At 37.7% G+C, this 23,189-nt stretch overlaps 1 protein-coding gene across 4 annotated transcripts in view; it reads right to left on the bottom strand.

Annotated features, from left to right (window-relative positions):
• Positions 1–23,189, bottom strand: part of ARHGEF3 (Rho guanine nucleotide exchange factor 3) — a 114,248-nt gene that overhangs the window by 8,728 nt on the left and 82,331 nt on the right. For all 4 annotated transcript variants that reach the window (XM_042823436.1, XM_042823439.1, XM_042823437.1 and 1 more), the window contains 3 exons: positions 8,433–8,540; positions 1,859–2,029; positions 50–112 (listed from right to left, as the gene is read on the bottom strand). In XM_042823436.1, coding sequence (XP_042679370.1) covers positions 50–112; positions 1,859–2,029; positions 8,433–8,540 — 342 coding nt within the window. The remainder of the gene's footprint in view (positions 1–49; positions 113–1,858; positions 2,030–8,432; positions 8,541–23,189) is intronic.

Here is a 23,189-nt window from a genome sequence, read left to right as displayed (position 1 = left end):
GTCCCTCTCCACCCCCACATACATACACTTATTTCTTTTTTAAACAGACCTTTTTCGCTAGCTTCAGATCTTCTATTAAGTCTTCTTCTCCCTTGGAAAGTTCAAATATAGCCTATAAAAAAGACACAAATATCATAAATATATATATATATTTAAACTAAAATTGTTAAGAAATAGTTAAGTCACAACTTCATACTGAATACTGAAAAAAGCTCCTCCATTTGGAAACACAACTGTTGGAAAATAAATTACTCCTATTGCTAACTATATCTTAACTACTAGAGTTCAAAAAATACTACCTATATAATCATCTGCGTAAGACAGCCTTGTGTGCTGTATAATATTTGCAGTAATATAAGTTCCAGGCAGCCTAGAAGGTCAGGAGATAGATCTTATAAAACACTGCTTTGGTTGTGAGCACTTTTATTTTGCTGCTGGTTCACATTTAGTTGTTTGGTTTTTTTGCTACAAATATCAAGTTATACTAAACAGCCTACTGATGTTAGTTCCCTTTCTTGAAGATTTGAGACTTTAAACATGGCAGATTAAAAATAATCTCTATGCTAATACTCTGATTTACCAGAATAGCTTTGTATTTATTTGTTATACAATTTCAATCTAAACTGGAGTACAATAAAGTTAACAACACTTTGGTCAGAATTTTTAATATTGCAGTCAAGGCTTTAAACTCTCATAGATCATGGAATAACATCTTCAGCTACTGCAGATTCTCCTAGCTTGATAGTGTGCATACACAGAAGGCTTGCCATAGTGTAAGTTAACTGACTCCTGGAAGTGGTTCAGATATTGTGTTGTGGCATGCAGCGTAAGAACCAACATAAAGCAGAACCCTCATGGAAAGCTCCCAAGGAAAGCTCATTTATCTAAGCTCTCTGAAAGGTCCAGGCTTCTGCTCCAAGACAGTATATTATGCTATGCAAACAGTTTCTACAGTTTATTTTTCAATAAACTGCCTTTGAAGTTTTCAATTCTAGAAGTTATTTCTGAGAATGATTTAGTGTTAAAATCTGAAAAAGAAATGTGTGATGTTGTGGCTTGATTTATGACTTCTAGTCCCTGAAATACTCCAGGAGAGATAGTTACAAACTTCGCTGATACTGCTATAAAATTTAGTTGATCTTATACAAATAAATAAGTGATTGATGCAGAGCAAACAGATCCTGGAGTATGCGTGTGCAAACAGACCTATACAAGCTTATGGTTCCCATTTCTCACTTCAAGGCTATCTCACTTGATCACAGGGTTTGTGTCAAGACAAAGCAACTCAACCCAGTCAGTACACCATACTTCTCCTTTACCGATCTCAGTGGGAGCTCTGGTATTGGCTTAACATGAACTAAGTAGGATTTTTCATGTGCAACACATTAAAAGCATTGATGTACTCATTTTTTTCTTTGCAAGATACATTTTTTATTAATACAGAACAAATCACACTTTTCTGTGCATACATAACACCTGTACTTGAACTAGCATGCTCAGCCATCGTTATCAGAATAAAGTAAAACATCAGAGTACCAGCCATCCCTGCAGAAACTGTCACACAAAGCACGTAGGTGCATGCAGTTAGAGTACAATGTATCTTAGTAACTTCACATTTTATTATAGAAATATGATGAGCTGGGTTTTAAGAAAGACTATATCAGTCTACTAAAGGTTAAATTATAATGTCTGGAGATGGAATCCTGCTTCTTGCAGAAATGGTGGTCTTCCGTTTAATTTCAAGAAAGCTTCAAGTGCTATCCTAATGTCTACTATCATTTATTACTCCATGATTTAAAGATGACTTCTTTAAACGTAAGACCTACAGTTAAAAACAGTAATAATTAAACAACTGTACCTCTTGACGCTTGATTTCTTTAGATGTAAGCATATGATTGACACAGACATCAAAGGTCTCACTCCACAGCTTGCTGTCTCTCCGCTTTGTGTTAGCAGCAGGTGTATTTCGAGACCATGGCCGTGGACTGAACAGATCTGGGCGACTGTCACTGCGGAAACTGATAGAGCGCTAGAAATACACAGAAGTGTAACTCATTATATCAGATTCACACTGTGGATTTTTGTTCAGATGGATTTACTTATATAATTCAAACATTTCTGAATAGTTTTTAAAATAACTTAGTAGCAATTTTCTTACTGGGAATGTAAGAAGTTATTTTAAAAATTCTATACCTATGTCCATGTCCTGTTATCAACACGTTTGGAACTGTACAAAACCATACAGTACACTTATTTGCCACGTAACAAGAATGAACTACAGTGGTAATGCCAGAACGGTGTGACACATCAATATGGCTGACTGAATAAAATGTCAATTCAGTAAACAGTCAGACAGGAATTATTCATACACAGCACAGATCCACCCGATTAGATCCCTAAGTCTGAAATCTATAGAATTTAATACAAATTTTAGAGACAAAAACTACTATGAATACTATTTGCTCAGTTTGGAAGAAAGCTTCATTTGTTACCTAGAAACTTCCAAAACCTATGACAGCAAAATTTTGTATTGTTGTGTTGGCTGGTTTGTTCTCTGAGGCATGCTATTGCTCAGACGGCTGTACAGAGATGCTATGGGCCTGGAGGATTTCAGACGGAATTGTGCATTACTTAAACAGTAATTAATGGTTTCAGTAATCTTTTCTCAGCTGGGCAGAAGAAAGGTTTATAAAGTGAGGCTGCCCTTCAAAACCTTACTATCTTGCTAATCAATTGTATTTATTTATTTATTAGTAGGCTATCGGAATCATGACAGATTCAACTGGTGTCACTATTGCAGATACGTAAACACAAGCAGGATTTAAATTTCTTTGTCTTAATGCTCTAACCGAAGTGATTCTCATACATGAAGTAAACCTTTCTACTGGTAACTTCCTGCTTTTGCAGATCATTGGAGCAAGAAACTAATTCACATAGAAAGTCTGAAATGGTATCTGACTAAAAAGAACAAGCATTATCTTTAAGGAAAAAGTAGGCTAACAATCAGGTGTTACTGTTTGTGATGAGCAACAAGTTAGATTCTGCTCACACCACTCTTTCCTACTTATTCCTTAGAATTTAAAGAAAATGTGTTTAAAAAAATCAGTGCTAGCAGATGGAGATTATGAAACACTAGAACTGGATCTATCATAGCATAATTATTAATATTTCTGGAGCCTTTAAGCTGAGATGAAGAGTTCTAGGATCTCTATTATGTATTAAAGTGCAGTAAAAGCGAAGTCAAATTTTAAGCGAGTCTTTTGTGCATTGAGACATTTTTTTCTGTAGACTAATAGAAAGAGTTCAGGCTATAGATGAGTACTTTACAATCTCATGTTGTTATTTTCAAAGTATTCCTCTCTCGTTTTATTAAAATTAGAGGCTTCACTCTGAAGTCTTACCTCTAAAATATCTCAAGTATTCTAAGTTGTTCAAATATACTACATTTCTGTTGTTATTTAAAACCAGCCTTATATAACACAGCCATCTTTCAATTGCTGTGGGTAAGAATATTCAAAACAAAATAAATTCCCTTCATTTTCAGGTTGAAAGCAGCATATACAAAGCACAATTCTTGAAATTCTCCTCTGAAGACAGAAGTCCATGAAATGCTAACGATGCCTATAAATACAATGTTTTTAATTTAGAAGACACAATATAAATAAAAACTATGCCTTTTTTTTTTTAAATAACAAAAGTCATTCTGAGCCCTACTTGGAGTTGGCAAAACCCCAAAAATAAACACAACACATACACATGTATACGAACCTCACAGAACTTTGCAAATCAGGTGCTAGTCTCCCTTCAAGATTTAAGAAGATAAAAGAAACACACATGAAAATTATATGCTTAATTTATACTTATTACAGTGATGAATCACAGAGCCCATTATTTTCACATGCAGATGGAAAGATTAGGGAAAAAGAGCCAGATGTGTTACAGCCACAAATCACCAGCCACGAGAACAGCCAAGCAGAACAGTTGTCATTCCATGACCCATGGTGGAATGCCCCCTTCCATGCATTCCCATATACATCCTCAAGAATACAGCTCCTTCCTTTGTAGTAGTTTTCTTGTTAAAGGGATGTTTCATGTTGAATGAAGAAAATACTTATGAAGAAAAGAAACAGAGAAGCTGATCTTCACAGTAAAAGTCCTGATCTTGAAAGCTTTTAACAAAAGGTCGTGTAACGTGTTATAAAACAACACGCAGCCCATAATAGCAAACAAACTCCATACATGTTGAGAAAAGTAATTTCTTACATCCACTGACAGTTATGTTTCTCTACACTGCAGTGTACTTGATATTATTCTCTACAGTTCTTTATTGGACAGAAGGGGCATAAAAAGGCTGACACTCAGAAGGAAACCACACATCTTTTACTTCTTCAGATAAGTTGTAGAAATTGACTTGTAAAGCCACAATAGAAACTAATGCATCACCAGAGAAATACTATTTAATGCTAAAATTAATATGTTGTCACTTGAAAGTCAAATAGACTTGAACTTTCAATGCTGTAACAGACAAGAATAGAAATGAGAAGTGAACTCAGTAAGTAAGCCTAATTTTTTTTTAAAAAGCCAAATGAATAAATGATTTCAATAAAACACTGATAATAGTTCAAGACAGACGTACATCATTCTAACCATCTAAATTCTATTACTTTACCATCTTTTTCTGAAATAAACACATAGTACTCCTGTGGGGCTGGAGAACTAAATTTAAGTTTAGCTAGCAAATTTTAAAAACGAGTTAAGGTTCTGTGCTGGTACCTTGGCAGTTACCATCAAGGGAAAAAAATATTGAACACTGAACTTAAACTGAACACTATGAGGAAACTGCAGAAATGCCAAATCGTTATTTCTACACCTTCGGTCTTTTAAAAATGCTTTCTTAGTTTCTGGTCTCCTTAAAACAAAACAAAAAACCTGTCAAGGCACATTGGTTAAAATCCATGCCTATTAAATTCTGAGACAATTTAAATTTTCTTATAAAATCCAAAAATTAGAGGACTTTTGGAAGAATGAGACCCCAACTCCTGGTTGTGCTCACTGTATTTGTCTGACTGCAATGACATTCACTGACTATTACCAGACAGTTAGTGTGAAGGGTGTATGTGTTATTGATGTTAATTCTGGCAATTACAAACATTACTTCCAGGTGCAACACAGCAAACAGCTTTACGTATTGAGGGAAGGCAATTATAGATCAAAGTTCCAGCATTCAGACTGATGACAAGAAGAGCTTTCTTCTTAAGAATTTTTAGAAATTTGTGGTGTACCTAAGGAAGATAAAAACAATTTGGATTCTCTATTTAAATTCAAGACACTGATGAAAACTGAAGTGGTGGAAGAAGCTAGCCAGACTTTAATTTTTCTCATCAGCAACAGCTGGAGTTGTTGTTTTTTTTTTTTTTTTGTGCTGTGTTCAGCTTAAGTCTAACAGCACAGCTGTGAATAAGACCAAACAGAAACAAACAGATCATCACAATCATTAGTCGTGCATGATGCAGACTAAAAATACAGCTAAGAAATGAAGTATTTTTATAGGTGGATAGTGAGATAAGAATACCTGTTCAGCATTTGGCATCCTGCAGAAATGCAGACGGAAAGACGCTCTGTTAGTGATGAAGTTAACAGAATTGTTCAGTTAACCTATAGTGTCTATGTGACAGAAACACAGTGACGCAGAAAACTTCATGCATTTTGTTACTCCACATCCCAGCAGGAAGTATTGACAACAATGTGCAACATGATAATGAAGTTGAGAAATAAGATACACAAACTGACCAATTCTACAATTCTATAAAAAAATATGCAAAACAGCAGAAGTTGTTAAGAATGCATCTTAGGAAACACTGCAGAGCTCTCAGTTCCAGAGGTGTTTCTCTTCAATCAGCACGTAGAAAATCCGCTAATACACAAGTTGCGTGTACAGAGGTAAGGAAAATTACACACAACCTTTTTCATCTTAATCAAACATATCTTTACTTCAAAAATAATTATATAAGAAGATTTATTTGAATTTTCAGGAAAGAAATGCAGAATTTTCTGATTGCATGAAAATTGATCCATTGAGAATTATTTTTTAAGTATTATTAAAACAAAACACAAAAAAAAAAAACACCTTAAGGTTTTAACTTTAGGGACCCACAGTAAGAAATTAAAGCAAAACATCAACACGGGCTGTACCCGCTTCCCAAAATGCTTCCAAGTGATTTCCAATTAGGCACCCGAACACAAAGTCAGCCATTTGTTTCCCCTCTTCTACTGCTGCTGACAAAGTCAGATAAGAAGTCAATTTACAGTCAGATATGAAAGCTTGTTTAGAGACACTGCCAGCATTCACCACCTGGAAATAGATTTGGATCTAGGACTTGGAGAACATGAAAGTCAATTTCTCATTGCAGCTCTTCCAAGCTCAGTTACTTAGAGGAGAAGGTATGAAAAATATCACTGATTATTCCACCTAGAAGCAGAGATTTACTTAAAATACATTCTTTAACCAAGAGGAACAGAGTAAGACAGGAATGCTCACAACAGCAGGACTTACTATTTAAAACTCACATGAGCAGCGCTTACAAACCCACCATTTTAGGGAGCATATAAAGAGAAAGGGGAATGGCTGTTTACATGGGTAGTGATAGGCCAAGGAGGAATGGTTTTAAACTGAGACAGGGGAGGTTTAGGTTAGATATTAGGAGGAAGTTTTTCCACTCAGAGGGTGGTGAGGCACTGGAACAGGTTGCCCAAGACGCTGTGGATGCCCCATCCCTGGACGCATTCAAGGCCAGGCTGGATGTGGCTCTGGGCAGCCTGGTCTGCTGGTTGGTGACCTGCACATAGCAGGGGGTTGAAACTAGATGATCACTGTGGTCCTTTTCAACCATTCTGTGATTCTATGATTTTCATGCCTATTTCTGTAAAAATTTGTCCTGAAACAGCAGCTCTCACTAGGTTCTACAGAGGCTGCTAGTACATGCATGAAAGCACAGTTTGTTTCAATAGCTGAAATCAGACTTGATTAAATACTATTTTTTTTCTGGACAAACCAATCTCAAAGGCATTCACTGCAAAATGACAGCGCAGGTACTTAAATGAGGACAACAGCTGTGGAAGGCTGTGAAAAGGGAAGTGCTGTGCTCAGAAGCAGTTTAGCCAAAAATTAATTCACTTTCCACACGCCTCACAACTGGAACTAATGTACTCCTTTCAGAGCCAGGCCAATTTTTTCCTTCAGGCAGACTGTGGAGGAGATTTATACACTCCAGGGAATACAGGCATCTCTGCTCTACTCACGCTATAGTATACATTCTGGATCCAACCCAGACTGAAGGCACTCAGGCATTTTGCCTCTTCTCCACCTCAATAAATGCAGCTTTTGTATGCAGATGTCTGTGCTTTCAAAATAGGAGGAACTGATCACAGGAAAATCAATGTTATAAGATACTACTGTTTATGAGATACTACCATTACAGAAGTGTTTTTGTTGGTTTTTTTTCCATAACGTTTTATTTGACAGATAACATCAACGTTACTCTAAGATAAATACTTTTGATTAAATAACATTCTAAACACTTGGATAAAATTATACTTCCTCTCTTTAGTGAAATCTGCATTTTTTAATAATTCTATTTGGATAGTACATGTACTTTGTCACAGAAGCTACTTTAAAGAAGAAACAGTGCTATTTTCCAAAGTTTTCTAGATCAGATCCCCACCAGTAATTCAGTTCTTAACTGTTCCTCACTCATCATAATCATTAGGAGTTGAGCAACCACACATTTTGAAATCTCTAGGTCTGAAGTCACTAGCACTTCATAAATTCAAGTTCTATTCTTGGCTATGTTAAATATTATGCATCTAACATATAATATGGAAATTGCAACTACAAAATGATTTAATTTCTTAGATGCATTTAAAGTTTGCTTGCGTTTGATTAATTTTTATCAGCAGCTTTGGAAGATTACCTTTTTCCAATTGTTCAGTACATCTTTTCTCTAGGGAAGGTCAAAGTTCATCACACAGAAGGAAACACGTCAATTCTATCTGACTGGCTATACCAAAAATAACATTTTCAAAGAAATCTGTTAAAGTTAACAGGAAGTAGTGTCATAGAAAACTCTGTTCTTCAAAAAATTTGAAAAGCAACTTTGCTCCAAGTGTAACTGCTTTCCTGGTAATTAATAAACATTAATTATCTGGACAGTGAGTGAAGTGGTTCTGAGGTAGGAGTTCTGAGTTTTTCAACTGAGTGACTTCACAGTCACAAATTACCTAAGCCCATCTATCACGTTACGGAGGTGTGTATGCTTGTGTCCACACATGTACACGCATTTCAGACTGCCACAGAAACCCAAAAATGTGTGTCTGTGTGTGCTTTCCCCTTTTAGAAATGCAGTTGGACGCAGCAGTGCCTTTACTGTTATTACCTGAAGTGTCTGGCTGAACCGCTTCAATGGAGTGGCTCGTACAGGAGGAATAAGATTTGCTAGTGATGTCACTCTAGAAAGAGGCTTGACCCGCTTGTTACTGGGTTCCTGGATTAGGAAAAAAGGAAAGGGAAAAAAACGGGGGAAATGTGAGCATTATTATATAGACATCGCTGCCAGTTTTGCTGATTTTCCAAAGAAAGTATTTATAAAAAGCAAGTTTGCAAATCTGATATATAATTAGAGTGAGCAGTAAATAAATAGCACTTTCAAATGCTGACAATGACAGATTACTCCTGGCTGGTACATGCAGGTCCTGGACACAGTGGAAAGACGTCATTATGGAGAAGCTGGCATGGCTGGTGGCAGGGGAAGGATAAAGAGACAAACATTTTATTACGAGAACTTATTCTTAAGAAAAGACATTTCCAGCAGTGCTTTGCAACTAACGTGCTATGATAACCTTGTCACTGAAATGAATATTTTCAAACAAAACCAAGTTTGTTTCTTTGCTTTCCGGTGCTGTCAGTATGTGATTTTACTCATTTAACTGTATTTCACTCTAAAAAATATGATTCAGACCAATCTGTAAATGTCTTTTGTGTTCACGTTCATACAGAGATACCCATACATACTGACAAATACATCAATAACATTTTCATGTTTTTTTTTTTTTCTTAAAATAATAAAGTTAAAATCTACCATAAAGCAATATTTTTCTTTTCACATATACCTGTTAACAGCTCTTATGCCCTATACATAATACATAAACACTTCAGTGTAACGTCTGTTGTCCTGCAGATTTTAAAAGCAAACCAACAACAAAACTGCAAACAGAAATCATAATACAAGAAAAAAATACAGTGTAAATACAAAAATAAAACAATTACCCTTAGCTTTCTAACCTCCACCTGACATTTAATGATCTTGAACAGCACATGCAAAATGCAGCTTTTGACAGAAAAAGAAGCAAACCTTCCAAGTGACATTAAAAAAAAACACTCAACATCTTATTTCAAGGGTATCCTAAAGCAGTTCATCTTTCCTTGTCAGCCATGCTTACAGAGTTTGTGTAGGCTTCCTATGCCTCCAATTTCCTAGACAGATCTTTAAAAAAAAATGAGGCATGCCTATTATGCTTTTGTTCAGAAAGGCAAATCTTGCAGATTTATCATCCCTCTTCAGAGGGGGAAAGAAAAAAAAAGCAGTAGCAATGATCATTATCTGTATTACAAGCAAGAAAAATTTTCTTCCATCAGAGCCACAACAGAGGAAAGGTGAGAAGCAGCAGCTATGCATTTAATTTACTTCCCAGCAGGCAGACCTGGAAGTCCATAAGTGCCTGCTGAAATGAGGGACACAGTGTTAAACTCTCAAGCAAAAATAAAGTATTTGTCCAATATGAGACTCAGATTAAAGCATTTTATCAGCCTAAACCAAGCTTCTTTATCTTCACCAATACACTGCTAGTGATATTCCTTCCTTCCAGCAGTCACATCTTTGACACAGGCTGTCGAAGGAGTATTATTTTGATGTCATTGCAGCACCGCTAGCAGATCTACACAGCTCTGAAGCCCTGAAGAAGAAAAATCTTTGAGATTCTACTGCAATTCTTCTCTAACTGGTGGCTCAGCCATCAGCTGCTTCTTTCCGATGACCACTCAGAAAGCCAGTTGTGCGGCACCACTGACATCCCATGGCAGAGCCTGCTTACTGCCAGCTGTGCTGCAGCGCGAGGACACCAAGTCCAAGGCAGGCAGCCGGTGCTACACCAGCAGCACAGCTTTTTCTAGCAGCAAAGCAGCAAACATTGCTTCCGAGGAAGTACCACACCCCCAAAACAGAATCTGAAAATCACGAGTATGTCAACTTCAGAGACAATAAAACAGGAGCAGGATAAAGAGGAAGAGATTTCTCCTCCTTTACTGCTAAGCATATGTTCTTTGGTGCAAAGACAAAACAGATAAAAAAAAAAAGTTACACAGCTACATCACAGCTTGAATGTTAAGTGCTCCCCCAAGTCTAGCAGACACGTGCATTGTAAGCTATAATTCATAATTTTGCACAAATGGTCCTTCAGTTTTAACTTTTAACAGAACTAAGTCTAGGAACCCTTGAATACTTTTCTGTGGGATTTACTGACAGCAAAAGAGATAACCAAGGAAGTACAGCAGTACTTCACTGCATCTCCACAGCATCATTTGCATGCAATGCAAAGGCTTGAATCAATCCTTCTGAGCAGTGTTTAAGAAAGAAATGGTTTCTTTGTTCTTACTTGCCTATTCCTGCAACTGTGTGGATGACAACAGCGAAAGTTACTTAATGACAGCAGGGCACACAAACGTCAAGCAGTTGTGAAAATTGAGGCACAGCATCAAATAACCGTGGAGAAAATCAGCTTGAGTAAAAAGAAGGGAAATCATCTTTCTCTTGAATAGGGAGAGGAAGTGAAAAGAGGAAATACTATTTCCCCTTCTTCATCTCAGCCAGTCCAAACACTGCCTGAAACCTGCACTGTCTACTAGCCAGTGATGCCAGCAGTCCCAGGGCAAATACACTACAGCCCTTCCTTTAAAACTCCCCCATCCATTTCAAGGAGAAAACTGTCTAGACAGTGACTTACATATATATATACACACAAATACATACACACACACACCAACATACATATAAAACTAATGTTATTAATGTTTATGCATAACCTTACTGGCTACAGAAAATGATGTTAAAGATAAGAAACACGAGTTTAAGCCATTATCGAAAAGCACTGCGCTCTTCTATAGCTGCCTGCTTTCAGCCACCAGAGGTCAGCATCTCACCCAGTTGTCAAAGGAAAGCAGCAGCAGCATCACTGAGTGAAGGTGCATCCGCAAAGGTCCTACCTCTTATGTCCCAGCCTCACATTTTGTCTTCCTCACGAAGAGCACCATTTGATCTCACACAGAGAAATCTGATCAGAATTCAAAAGAGCTAAAATTCATCACATTCATCATTCAGCACATATTAGGAATTCAATGTTTCAATCATGAGAGATCAGCATTATTACAGGATTCTAACACAACCATTTAAGATAATGAATCAATAGTTTCTGAATTCTAAGACTTCACGCTTAACAAGATACACTTTCAGACCTGATTTGTAAATCAGGAGTTCCTTGTTATGGGGAAAGCTTCTTTCTGTATACTTCAAGTTTGACTTTCATCCTGCATCACAAACAGTCTGGTAGGTTCTGATATCCAGCTTCAAGTGAACTCATCCAACCTTCGTGTGTCACATCCCTCAGAGACCTCTAACACTGACAGCAATCAAAACTGAGTGATCACTTCCACTGTGGAACAATAAAGCTTGTATAGAAAGGTTTTGACAGTGCAACAGAAGCAGAACTCTATCAGAGCAATTCCAAAACTGTAGGACAGTAATACTGAAACCCTTGGTCACTCTTGTCATGGTCGCAGCTTTTCTGTTGCAGGGACTACATCCATTCCTTTACTATCCTCATGTTATCTGCAAGGCCAGTCCAAACCAGTGACTCAGAGAAGATGAACTACTGAGACCAATGATGTGTACAGGGAAAATTCCAGACAGGTGCATAAAAAAGTGGGTTTTCAACAGATGGCAGTTTTCCAATCAAAGGCTCTGCTCTTCCCAACAAACAGATCAAATGGAAAACAGTGTGTGTGAGCTGTTCTGTTCTACTCAGAGATACTGACCAGACTGCATTTGCACATTAGTCCAAGATCAGGAGGTTGCAACTCCAGATGCTGCTTCCCAAACCACTTCAGCGCTGTGTTTTGTTGTTTGTTTGTTTTATTCCTAAGCTGGCTGTGGTTAGGAATTCCTATTACACGTGTTCATTATTTCACTACTATATGGTCTCTGAACTTATCTGTGTTTGTGGTTAACTGTTGGTCCTGCAATACAAATGTTTGGGCTATAAATCAAAGCAGACGGGAACTCAGAATGGTGAGATTCCAGCGTCCACCCAGCAGGAAGCAGCCCCTGTTAAGGGCACACTGTTGAGGAAGAACAAACATTAGGTTCTAGATCTGGGTCCTTGACTGTCCTCAAAGGACTCGGAGACCCTCAAAGTCATGAGTCCTCCTACCCACCCTCCCAGGTCAGGGAACTGAGAAGCAGATGGGATTTAGCAGCTGGATCCGCTGGGAACTGGGCCAGGACAAAAAAAATTCAGGAGTAACAATTCTTGCCTGACCTTTTAAAGCCAATATTGATATTTTAAAAAAATAATTTCAGAGCTTTGAAATAAAACTGAATGTTAGATTGCACTGTCAGAGTCACTAAGGCTTGCTGAAACAATATGGCAAGTTAGGAAACAAAAGGTCCAGGCCACGCTTTGAAAAAGTTTCCAAAATGTGGGGCTGCTATATGTGATGTTAATCTGACAGTGCTTTAAATTTGATATAAGGCTAAATAAAGCTGAGGGAAACATGAGTGCAGAAACTTCAAAGGCTGCACAGTCCAAATGAAGCCAAATTAATACCTGACTAGACTAGAACAAAGAGCAGCTGGCTTTCAGAGGGAACTGTATATTTGAACTCAAGATGACTTCAGTAACATCTGAATATTTGAATTCAGAAAGCAAAAAATTAAAACTGGAAATTCCATGTGTATATGTATCCTCAAAAAGAGCTCTTGAAACTGAACAAACTGAAAAATAAGTAAATCTGCGTACGAGGTCTGGATGGTTCTGGAAATCATGAAGTAGACATCTCAAATAACTGCTATGTTCTTCTGAGAGAACATTTTTTATCTATTTTTTTCATGGGAATTGACAGGAAGAAAGACTCATCACAATGGCATAGTCATCATCACAGATTTGTGACAAGAAGACAGCAGATAAGAAGTTGCAAAGATGCCATGCCTACCATTTGTCTGTTGAAGCATGAAGGACACTGCTTCATTGTTAATTCATTCTGTAGATGATTATATCCTATAAATATGCACACTGTATTTGCAGCATCTTTTACATATTAAACTCCAACCTAATAGACTGCCAAATACGAAAGGAACCCTCCAGCTTTAAACATCCAGCTCTCCAAACATCAGCATTCTGATAGAAGGTGCTGCTTTTTAAAATTGTAAGGTGGTAATTTCAAAATACCATGACTTTAGCAAAGGGAGAAGTTTTCTATCGTTGCTTTTCTCTCCATCTAACAGACACAGATTACAATTCAGAAGTCCAAATCTTTGCATACAGCTCCTGAGGCAAGCAAAACATTCAACAGCCACAGAAGCATATTAAAGCACAAAATCCTCTGAAGAATTAGGCACTTAAACTAGTTGCAGTTAACGACAGCTACACTGATGTTATCATTTCTTCATGAGCAAAATCAGCATCTAATAATTGGATTTTTTGTATCCAGTAACACAGCAAGCAGATCTGAAAAGCTTTTAGAGGGGGGGGAACTTTAGGGAAGAAGCTAGCCCTTCTCATTCTTTTCATCCACAAGGTAAAATTACTCTTCTATCAGCACAGGTAAAGTTCAAAGTAAGTACCTTCCTGTCAGGGTGAGTTAAATCTATTTAATATTACTGACTACTTTTCTATCACTGTCATCTGACAAGGCCACCGACACCTTAATTATCACACTTGGATGGATAGATGATTTTAATTTTCCAACAAACAGAAGGAAAGGAAACAAAAAGGACTAGGCTAGATTTCCCTTGCATTGTTCTCAGAACAGCAGAGCCAATGACCTGGATATCACATACTGCAGGGCACAGAACAGTAGTTTAGTGCTATATAACAGACCTTCATTTGCTTCAGTATCTCATTTCAAAATTCCTACACTCTGTACTCCTGACCAGTGAGCCACCGATTTCCTCCCAGTGAGCAGTAGAAGCAAATGTATGGTCACTGCTAGCATGATTGGTTTTCCACCTGACTCTCTCATCTCTTATCAGCAACTTCAACAACTACCTACAAAGCAGGGAACTGCTGCTGGGTTTGACAAACAAGGGAAAATATTTCCCTGAGGGCTCATTACACTTTGTCCTTAGCCCACGTGCAGCTCTACTGTGATTGCACCGTTGATTTTTCTGATTATTTTTGAAACAAATAAACTTAACCAAAGGAGCGCGCAGATTTTTTAAGTCAATGTAGAAAACAAGTGGTACGTGGAAACTCGAACAGGAACTTAGCATTTTGAAATATTAGAACTTACTCCTTCTGCCTTCAAAGGCAAACTAACCTTCTGTCAGCCCACACACAAACCAGCTGATATTGGCAATGCTCACTGAAGGCAGCTTACTAATGTCAGTGTCACTGGAGTTCAAGGACTTCCAGAACCAACAGGCTCTTAGATAAGTACCGCAAGTAGCTGACTTGGGTTTACTAACTTTCCTGACATGTTACCAAAGATATGACAGGCACTTTTTTTCCTTTGAATACACTGTTTGTTTGTGAACCCAGACAAACATGTATGTGAAGTATTAATTCTGTGTTTGGGAGCACTCATTAGTGCAAAGGTTTTAATTGAAATTAGTCTCAAAGGAATTAATGCTGTTTTAAATGGGAGACTCTATAAATTGAAACAGCACAGCACCCTTTGTTTCAAACATAATTCACAAGTGGTGCCAGCAAACTAAAACAGAACCACTGTTTCAGACTTCATATTACTGGCTGAATTTCCATAGCCCTATACTTTAAAGGTTATTAGTTTTTAGTCAACTTTACAAGGGTAAGTCAACATTTGTCATGGCAGGAAGCCCAACATTATTATTTTTATTAGTCTGCTACTAGTTAAATTGGCCTAACATTAAACGGTTCTAATAAATGCCCCCAAAACTTGGAATTCAATTAAAAAAACCACATTCAAACTCTGTTCCACAGGATGTTATCAATATTTAACCTTCAGCAGAATTTTAAAAAATGCAAACAAAGATTAAAATAGAAAAAGCAGCCTGTGTTACAACAGAGCCTCTTACTACAGCATACAACCTAAAAATAAAGCATGCCATGCAACTCACATTTTTTGTCCCTTCAGACACAGGTAAATCTAAAACATTCTCTGGAGCTACTGAAGCCAACTAGAGGCCATACTTTTTAATGCATGAAAGCACAGAAAATCTGCCTTAGCTTCACAGTATCTTAGAAATACTCTGATGAGGAAATTCTCGAACATTCATGCTTCTAAAGTTGCATGTGATGGCTAAGAGTAACAAAGTAGGCAATGCCAAAGCAGTTCCAAATAAAGTTACCATCATGCAATATGGAATTATAATCATCTACACAAACCCATCTTAAAACCTGGGAGACGTGTCACACTAATAGAACATCAGCATCACAAAAGGTTTCTAGGTGAGTCCAGTAAATAGATACACGAAGGCAACCTGACCAGTCAATAAAATCATGTGTAACAGCCCTAAAACTTCCAGTGTTCCCTCACACTCACAAGGCTTCACCACCTGTGCTCTCAGATGAAATCAGAAAAAGGTTTACTCCTCCCCTGCCAGTCCCCACAAGAACAGCCAGCAAATGAAGTAAAATCCAGAGACATTTTGTTTTAGTCAGCACTACAGAGAGCACGTGAACTTACAGGTCAGGTACAAGGAAAAGCCGTATAGAAAAGTGATGTATTCTCAGCTGCAAGGTACAGTTTGCATCAGCCATCGTGTGCACTATCAAGGACTGGCTCCATCCTACAGACAGGCTGCTATCATTTGCCACCAGCCCTCAGGTTGCTTTTGCCAAACTGTGAGACAGAACCACTGCAGTGTCAGCAGCACAGGGCCAAGTTGTGCCCAGCTATACTGACTGATAATTCATTTGTCTGCAAAATCCAGAAATCAATTTATAGCATCAGCATAAAGTATCAGCATATCATCAGCATAGTATCAGCATATAGGAAACAAAGGCAAATTAACAGAGAAACTTCACACTGAGGTAAATTAACATAAGTTACAGAAATTCTGGGAAACCCAGTCAACTAACATTGTCTCCATTTAAAGCTGCTCGTACAGACTAAGACCTCACTTCTGGAACAAGCTGGATATGAAGCCAGACTGGCAGTTAAGAAGCAGACATGTTACAAAAGGGTACTGCAAGGAACCATAAAAGCAAGCTGTTGCTTCAAGCTGACATTGAGCAGAGCAGATCAGCAATTCCACATGTGGTGGTTTGATGTTTCCATGCTTAGCTGACTGCAATTATGCTGCGCACGAACGTGAAATACATCAGAACTACAACTTGCTAATGTATCATTAAAAATGAAAAGAAAACAGTATAGACATTTATGAAGATCAAAGAAAATTTGTGTCCTGCAATTTGTCTCAAAATCTTTTGGCCATTCTGGCTCCATGTCTGTTTCTGATGTTAGCAATGTGCCACAGCCAGGGTTACCTTCCTGCACTCCCCTGTATAGGTTAAACATGGTAACGAGCCCAAGTTGGCCTATTCTGCTGCACGTCCCTGTACTGAGGGTATTCGGGTCCAACAACAGGCAGGCTGCAGGCAGCCCTAAGTCCTAGGGCTAAGATTTCTGCCATGCAGGAGATGTCAGTGGACAATGGACAAATTAGAACATCCTGGAGATGCAAAAGAATTCTGAGCCACTGTTTCAATGTTTAAAGCCTAAGTCTAGGCATTGTATTGGATCCTGAATACACAGGCAAGAGACAATCCTTACCCCTAAAGAAATAATGTCTTTGTTTCCATGACTTCAAGACACCTTTTTCTTTGTTTAGTTTTCTGGCTGCTGACGGCTGTACAATTATTACAACTCAAGGTTGAAGAAAGAAGAACAAATTTTCTAACCATGTAGCAGTACTTAGATAGCTAGCACATCTGTCTCCATCCCTTGTTTGTGGTTATGAAAAACATTTGTGTTTAAATGAGAAAACTAATCCCGATCATGAAAGTCTTTTCTCTGCACGCTTACAAGCCTCAAGGGATATGAGATTACTGCAAGTTAAGGAAGTCATTTTTGAGGGATCTCCTTGTCAAAATACTGAAAGTACATCTTGAACTTCTTGAACAGCTCTTGAACCACTTCTGCTTCTCTCTAACTGCGCTTCTTCTGTCCTTAACCACAAGCAGCATTCACTTTGATGTTGTTCAAGATGCTCAAAAGCTTTCATGGCCCCACTGGGGACATGAAATTTTCTCTTAACCAGACTGATCTTTCTGTACATAAACTATGCAATTCCAAGCAAATACGGTACTTCACAACTCTTCCCTGACATCCCCCCCAGTTTAAATAAGTTTGTTAACTACATAAACTTTCTTTTTAAAATCATTTAGAATGCTTAACTACAGATCAGCTTAAGAATTACCGAGAAGGAACAGTATGGTATTTCAAAGACTTCTCACAACTCATACAGCTGGCTTACTTGTGATGAAGATTAAATGGAAAGAGTAAAAAATAATGAAATTGAATAATATTACAGATTCAAAATACACAGACACATAGAAGAGGAGTAATTCATTAGACAGACAAAATTCTGCAGCAATCCCAGGAGCAGGTATCTTGCCTTGTTCATTTTGTTTACCTTTGCAAAGCAAAAGATTTTGTTGTTTACAGAAGCAAATACCTTTTAAGATCAAAAAGGATAGAAAAGGAAATACAACATACCAAACATGGTCACTGAAAAACAACACAGACTTCTACTGAAAGAGAGACACTTCACTTTTTGCTTTTCCTAGTATTTTATAGACAAATTCAGATATGTATATTTTTCTATATACATAGAACCATTAAAACAAACATATTATTTATTTAGGAACTGTAATTTAACCTTTGTAAAAAACAGCCTCTGACCTTCTGATGTTCTTAATCGAAATTACCCACAATAATTCACTCTTTTGGGCAACATCAACAAGTTATCTTTTCGTGCTGTTACATCCCGGAGTCAGAGTCAGCTACCAAAAACTAATTATTTGAAGACAACAAAGTTACTGACAGTAGTAACTATTCTAACGGCCATTGTATGGCATACAATTGTATTCCTCACAATTTTGCATTTCCAATGAAGAATCAAGAATCAGACTTGCTTATGTTCCTGATTACACATTAAGTGAGAATTCCAGCACTCAAGGTTAGATTTTCCTGCCTGAATTCTTTAGCCTTACTGGGTTATCACTGTTCCCACTCTTTTAGGAACATCCAAACAGAAACTGAATAATCAGCTACAGCCACTTGATACAACTTCGTCATGCAACAGAATGAAACTGTATTTCGCAAAGCATCAAGGGAAGACTGTAGAGCAGGCTCTACTCAAGCTTCCTACATTCATGCCATACCCACATTACAGATGATGTTGGACTGCCCAGTTCTAGAAGAAAATAATTGCAAAATTCAACACTCCCTTGCTGAAGATATTAAAAGAAAGAAACACAAAAATCCATTATCTCATTAACCTGGAAATGATGGCTGTTTTATGTCACACTGTTTACAAGTTTTGACTGATTCTATTCAAAGTTCATTCATATTCTTATTTTGTGGAATCACAGAACCATTAAGGTTGGAGAAGACCATGAAGGTCATCTAAGTGCACGCGCTGACCCACCCCCACCAAGCCAACAACCACAACCCACAGTGCCTCAACCCCACAGTTCTGGGACACCCCCAGGGACGGTGACTCCACCACCCCTGTGCAGCTGTGCCACTGCATCACCACCCTTTCCGAGAATCATGTTTTCCTAATACCCAACCTGAACCTCCCCCAGCACAACCTAAGGCCATTACCTCTCCAGTAGCAGCACGGATGATGTGTGCCATGCAATATTACAGGTACTACTAAACACCTCATGCTACTAACTCAATTCTGTTAAATTTGGTAGGCAAGGAATAGTTCAGCTGATCCTATTCAAAGTTCATTCATGTTTGATTAAATCCAACATTCTACCTTTATTGCCCCTTTTTCTGAAGACTTGTAAAAAGAGATGTAAAACAACTGTGAAAAGCTTCCCTTCATCTCAATTACTGTGTCTATATTTGCTCAGCACATAATTTTTTTTAGTTTTCTCGGAGTACTCAAAATTACCAGCTCATCATTCCCTTAAAACTTAATTAAACTGAATTAGACTCACTGTAGATCTAATTTTGTTTCCAGTAGCATTAGAATTTGATCAGTAGCAGAATGACACGTCAGAAGACACATCAATGAAAACTGTGAAATAACGTAACATTTATCACACTATCTGAAGAGCTCTCCATATTGTTCGGGTATGTTACCTCACACAAACTCAAAGACTTGGTCGTCCAAGTCAGACAAGCATCTAAATCTCCATTTCAAATCAGTTCCTGACTATTATACAACACATTCGTTATATAAACTAGTAGGCTCCAATCTCACCATAGCAAATCCTATTGCTTCAAGGATAAAAGGAAATCAGATAAGATAATCCATACTAAACTATGCTTTACAGGAACTAAAAACTGATTAGAAAATTGCACATGCATCTATCTGCAGAACATCGGCTGTACCATCATTATGCTACTGTCATCATCCCAGAGGACTGTGTTCCTATAGGAAGCCATTTGACTTAAATGAATTACCAGTACTACTCTATTGGTGAGCTCCATAACGTGCCTGATTTTGGTCCAACATCTGCACTTAGGCACAGTCATTCCCAAACACGATTCCAGACTTCACATTATGAAGAACGTGCAGTTTTATGTATTTCTTCTTAAGTTCACAGATACTAACTGGGTTGCTTCCAAGCATGACAGACAAAATATCTTTAACAGCATCTCTCTCATTACATTTAGCTAAAATTGAGGCAGTCTGCAGTACTTACTGGCTCTGTGCCTCAACTTTTTAGAAATATATGCCCAGTTTATCAATTTTGTATAGGAAACTAATTAAAAGTTGTCTTTGAACACCATACTCACCATACAAAGATCTCACATGACCATTCAAAACCACAGTATATTAGGTGCCCAGGTGGTACTGGGAGTCCAATTAACCTTACCAACATCCATGAAATAAAAAGCCATGGCACAGTTTGCAGTGTCATTGTGCAGGTGAACAACTAAGCCTTGACTTCTGCCGAACTCCTCTACTTCATTAGGCTGAAACTTTTGAGAGCTGTTATTGGTTTTTTTCTTCTTCCACCATTTCTTCTGAATGGATCTATATTCAGCATCTTTCTCTAGTTGTATATTGTCAGAGCACATGCTTCACCATTAAGTCTCACACATGAATAGGCACTCTGGTGAGCTTATAGAATATTCCTCGTGTGTCACTTCTCTGATATTAAACGGTACGAAATTATTCAAAAGATATACTGAAAAGCATTAGAAAGGAAACTTCATTCCCAGTTTCATGTAGCTGTTTGCCTCACACCCTAAAATACACAATTAGAACTTCCAATCTCACCCTGTAATTTTGTTTGTCACTCTCCTGCTGCCCATTCAGCACTTGGGCTTCACTGTTGCCCTTAAAGGGGCTGATAAGGAAGCTTCCTATAGCTGCTGAAACAGCAGACAGTACATCACAGGAAAGGATGTGGGTTTGATTTTTTTATTTATTTTTTTAATATCTTAAAGCAAGCAAATTTCAGTTTTGTCAATTCTTCACTTTTGTCTTATACAAAAAGATGGAAAAACCCAACACCTCAGTACTGTTTGCACTTAAAATTGCACTACAGTATTTTTCTGTGAGGAACACAATGTTGGCCTTACTCTGCTTTCTGCGTTAACTCATTCCTCAGGTACCACAGAGTTTTGCTGCCCTTACGCAGTGTTCAGAGAGAAATGTGACAGCAGGTACCAGAGGCTTTTCTCTGATTCCAGATTTTCACTGTTCCCATACATTGCAGACATTTTATTAGTCACTACTTTGCAACAGGGGAACTTCTACAGAATTTATGCTGAAGAAGATGAACTGTGGCTTAAAGAACACTGTAAGCAGGAAACCTCTGTTCTGTTTTCTGCTGCTAAGCCATTCCTCTGAATCACCTCAGTTTTCCACTGCTGCTCTACACCCAAAGTCTAACAGAAAAGAAACAATCCATCACCAGTAAGCTTCTGCTTGCTACTCAGAGACCTTCAGCTGGAAATGTGACATTTCAACAGTACTGATAAATATGCACATTTTTTGCCAGCCTTCATTAAAAAATAATGTAGTTACATTACATACAAGCTCAAGGTTTTTGCTGAATTTCACAAGAAATATTTAAAAGTCACAAATTCTGACTTAAAACCAAAACACAACAGGCACCGAGCAGAAAATACGTTCTATTCCACATGAAAAAACGTATACGTATTAGGTTATTAATTAATCAACCAACCTCCCATGTTAATAACTAAAATGGTTTTCAAAAGGTAGGTTTCATTGGCCAGAAATTCACAACTTACACACAGCAAGTTAGCTTCCTGCTGTAGTAACACAGAACTGTGCTAGGAGGCGCCCAATAGCTTTCTCTTAGAGTGCTAAGAGAAGGTGCAGGAGAAGCTTAACATTTTATTTGGAGATGAGAATTCTCCCCACAGCAGACAGACTGAGGAAACAGACTGCATGCATCTATCCTTACAATTCCTTCCCTGAAGTGCATTTATTTTTGCTTCCTTAGGAAAAAATTTTGAGTGGCTGATACAAACAGAAAAGTGTTTAAAAATTCATTTCTCAAAAAAGAAGTAGTCCAGGTACTCTCAGAAATCAGCCTGAAAGCACAGGTTGACTTCTCTTAACTATACAAAATACAAAATGAAAGGTTATAAATCCAAAACAACTGTTTGCAGGCTGTAACTTTGATTGAACACATCTGTCACACTCTGTCATGATCTGATTGATCACAATTCCTCATGCTCTAAGTTTTGAGATTTTTTCTATGAAATTTGACTACACTTAAGCTGTCCTTCCAAGCTGTAAAGGAACACTCTGTCTTTCCATCTGACAATTCTATTCATTCACTAAAAGAAAAAAGAAAGAAAGAAAAAAAAAAAAAAAAAGGCTTTATGCACTGAAAGATAAAAACCATATTTCTTAAATAGTACTTAGGAAAACCAGTACCTTAAATGAACTGTTCAGTGCTTACCAACCCTAGCTTTACATGAAAGCACACAAACACAATCAAGGTGCAAAATTCCAAAAGTACAGATGATAAAATTTGAATTTTATTAATAGCATGAATTAAAATCCTTTATGTAGAAGTACACAGAAAAGCAAGAGTGCAGAGTCTTACTAGTTCCTGGCTTAAACAAGGGCACTTGGCTTATGTTACATTCAACTGCTAGAGGTAATTAAATTTTGATGTAGTTGTATTAAATGCACTCTGTAGTAAGTTGTCAAGTTACTCAGCAACCAAGACTAATGTAAAAGCTAGATACTTCAGCGACAAAAACTTTCAGAAAGAAGTTTGCTTTCCTCCAGCACAGTTAGACTCACTAAGGTCACTTCTCTTTCCGTAGCAGAGCACAGAGCAAACTAAACACCAACCTAAAAACTGAAGTCTTGCACGAACACTGCTCCTTGAAAGTCTCCACCACTTATGAGAATTTTGCAAGCAAGCTGAGCGTTGGTTAATGAGTAAGTTATTTCGTGTCACGTTAAAGGACTTCATTTTGAGAGAGTAGAAAACCTGCTGATACAGCAGGGTTTGGTCAGCCATGCAGATGGATTAATTTCTTGCTTTACTTCTGATGGGGAAAAGACAAATGAAGTGCTCTAAAACACTGTTTTCCAGATTCCTCCACTGTCAAAAAAATATAAGTGGTTCTCGTGTACATTTCACGACCTGTAAGTAATGCTTAGTAAAATACATATAACTTACTTCAGGCAATGTATCTAAAA

This window comes from Centrocercus urophasianus, unplaced genomic scaffold (genome assembly GCF_019232065.1).
Source record: "Centrocercus urophasianus isolate 14NV4802_14NV808 unplaced genomic scaffold, USGS_Curo_1.0 seq_22, whole genome shotgun sequence".
In the NCBI taxonomy this organism is placed as follows: Eukaryota; Metazoa; Chordata; class Aves; order Galliformes; family Phasianidae; genus Centrocercus; species Centrocercus urophasianus.
This window is presented reverse-complemented; position numbering and strand designations above follow the sequence as displayed.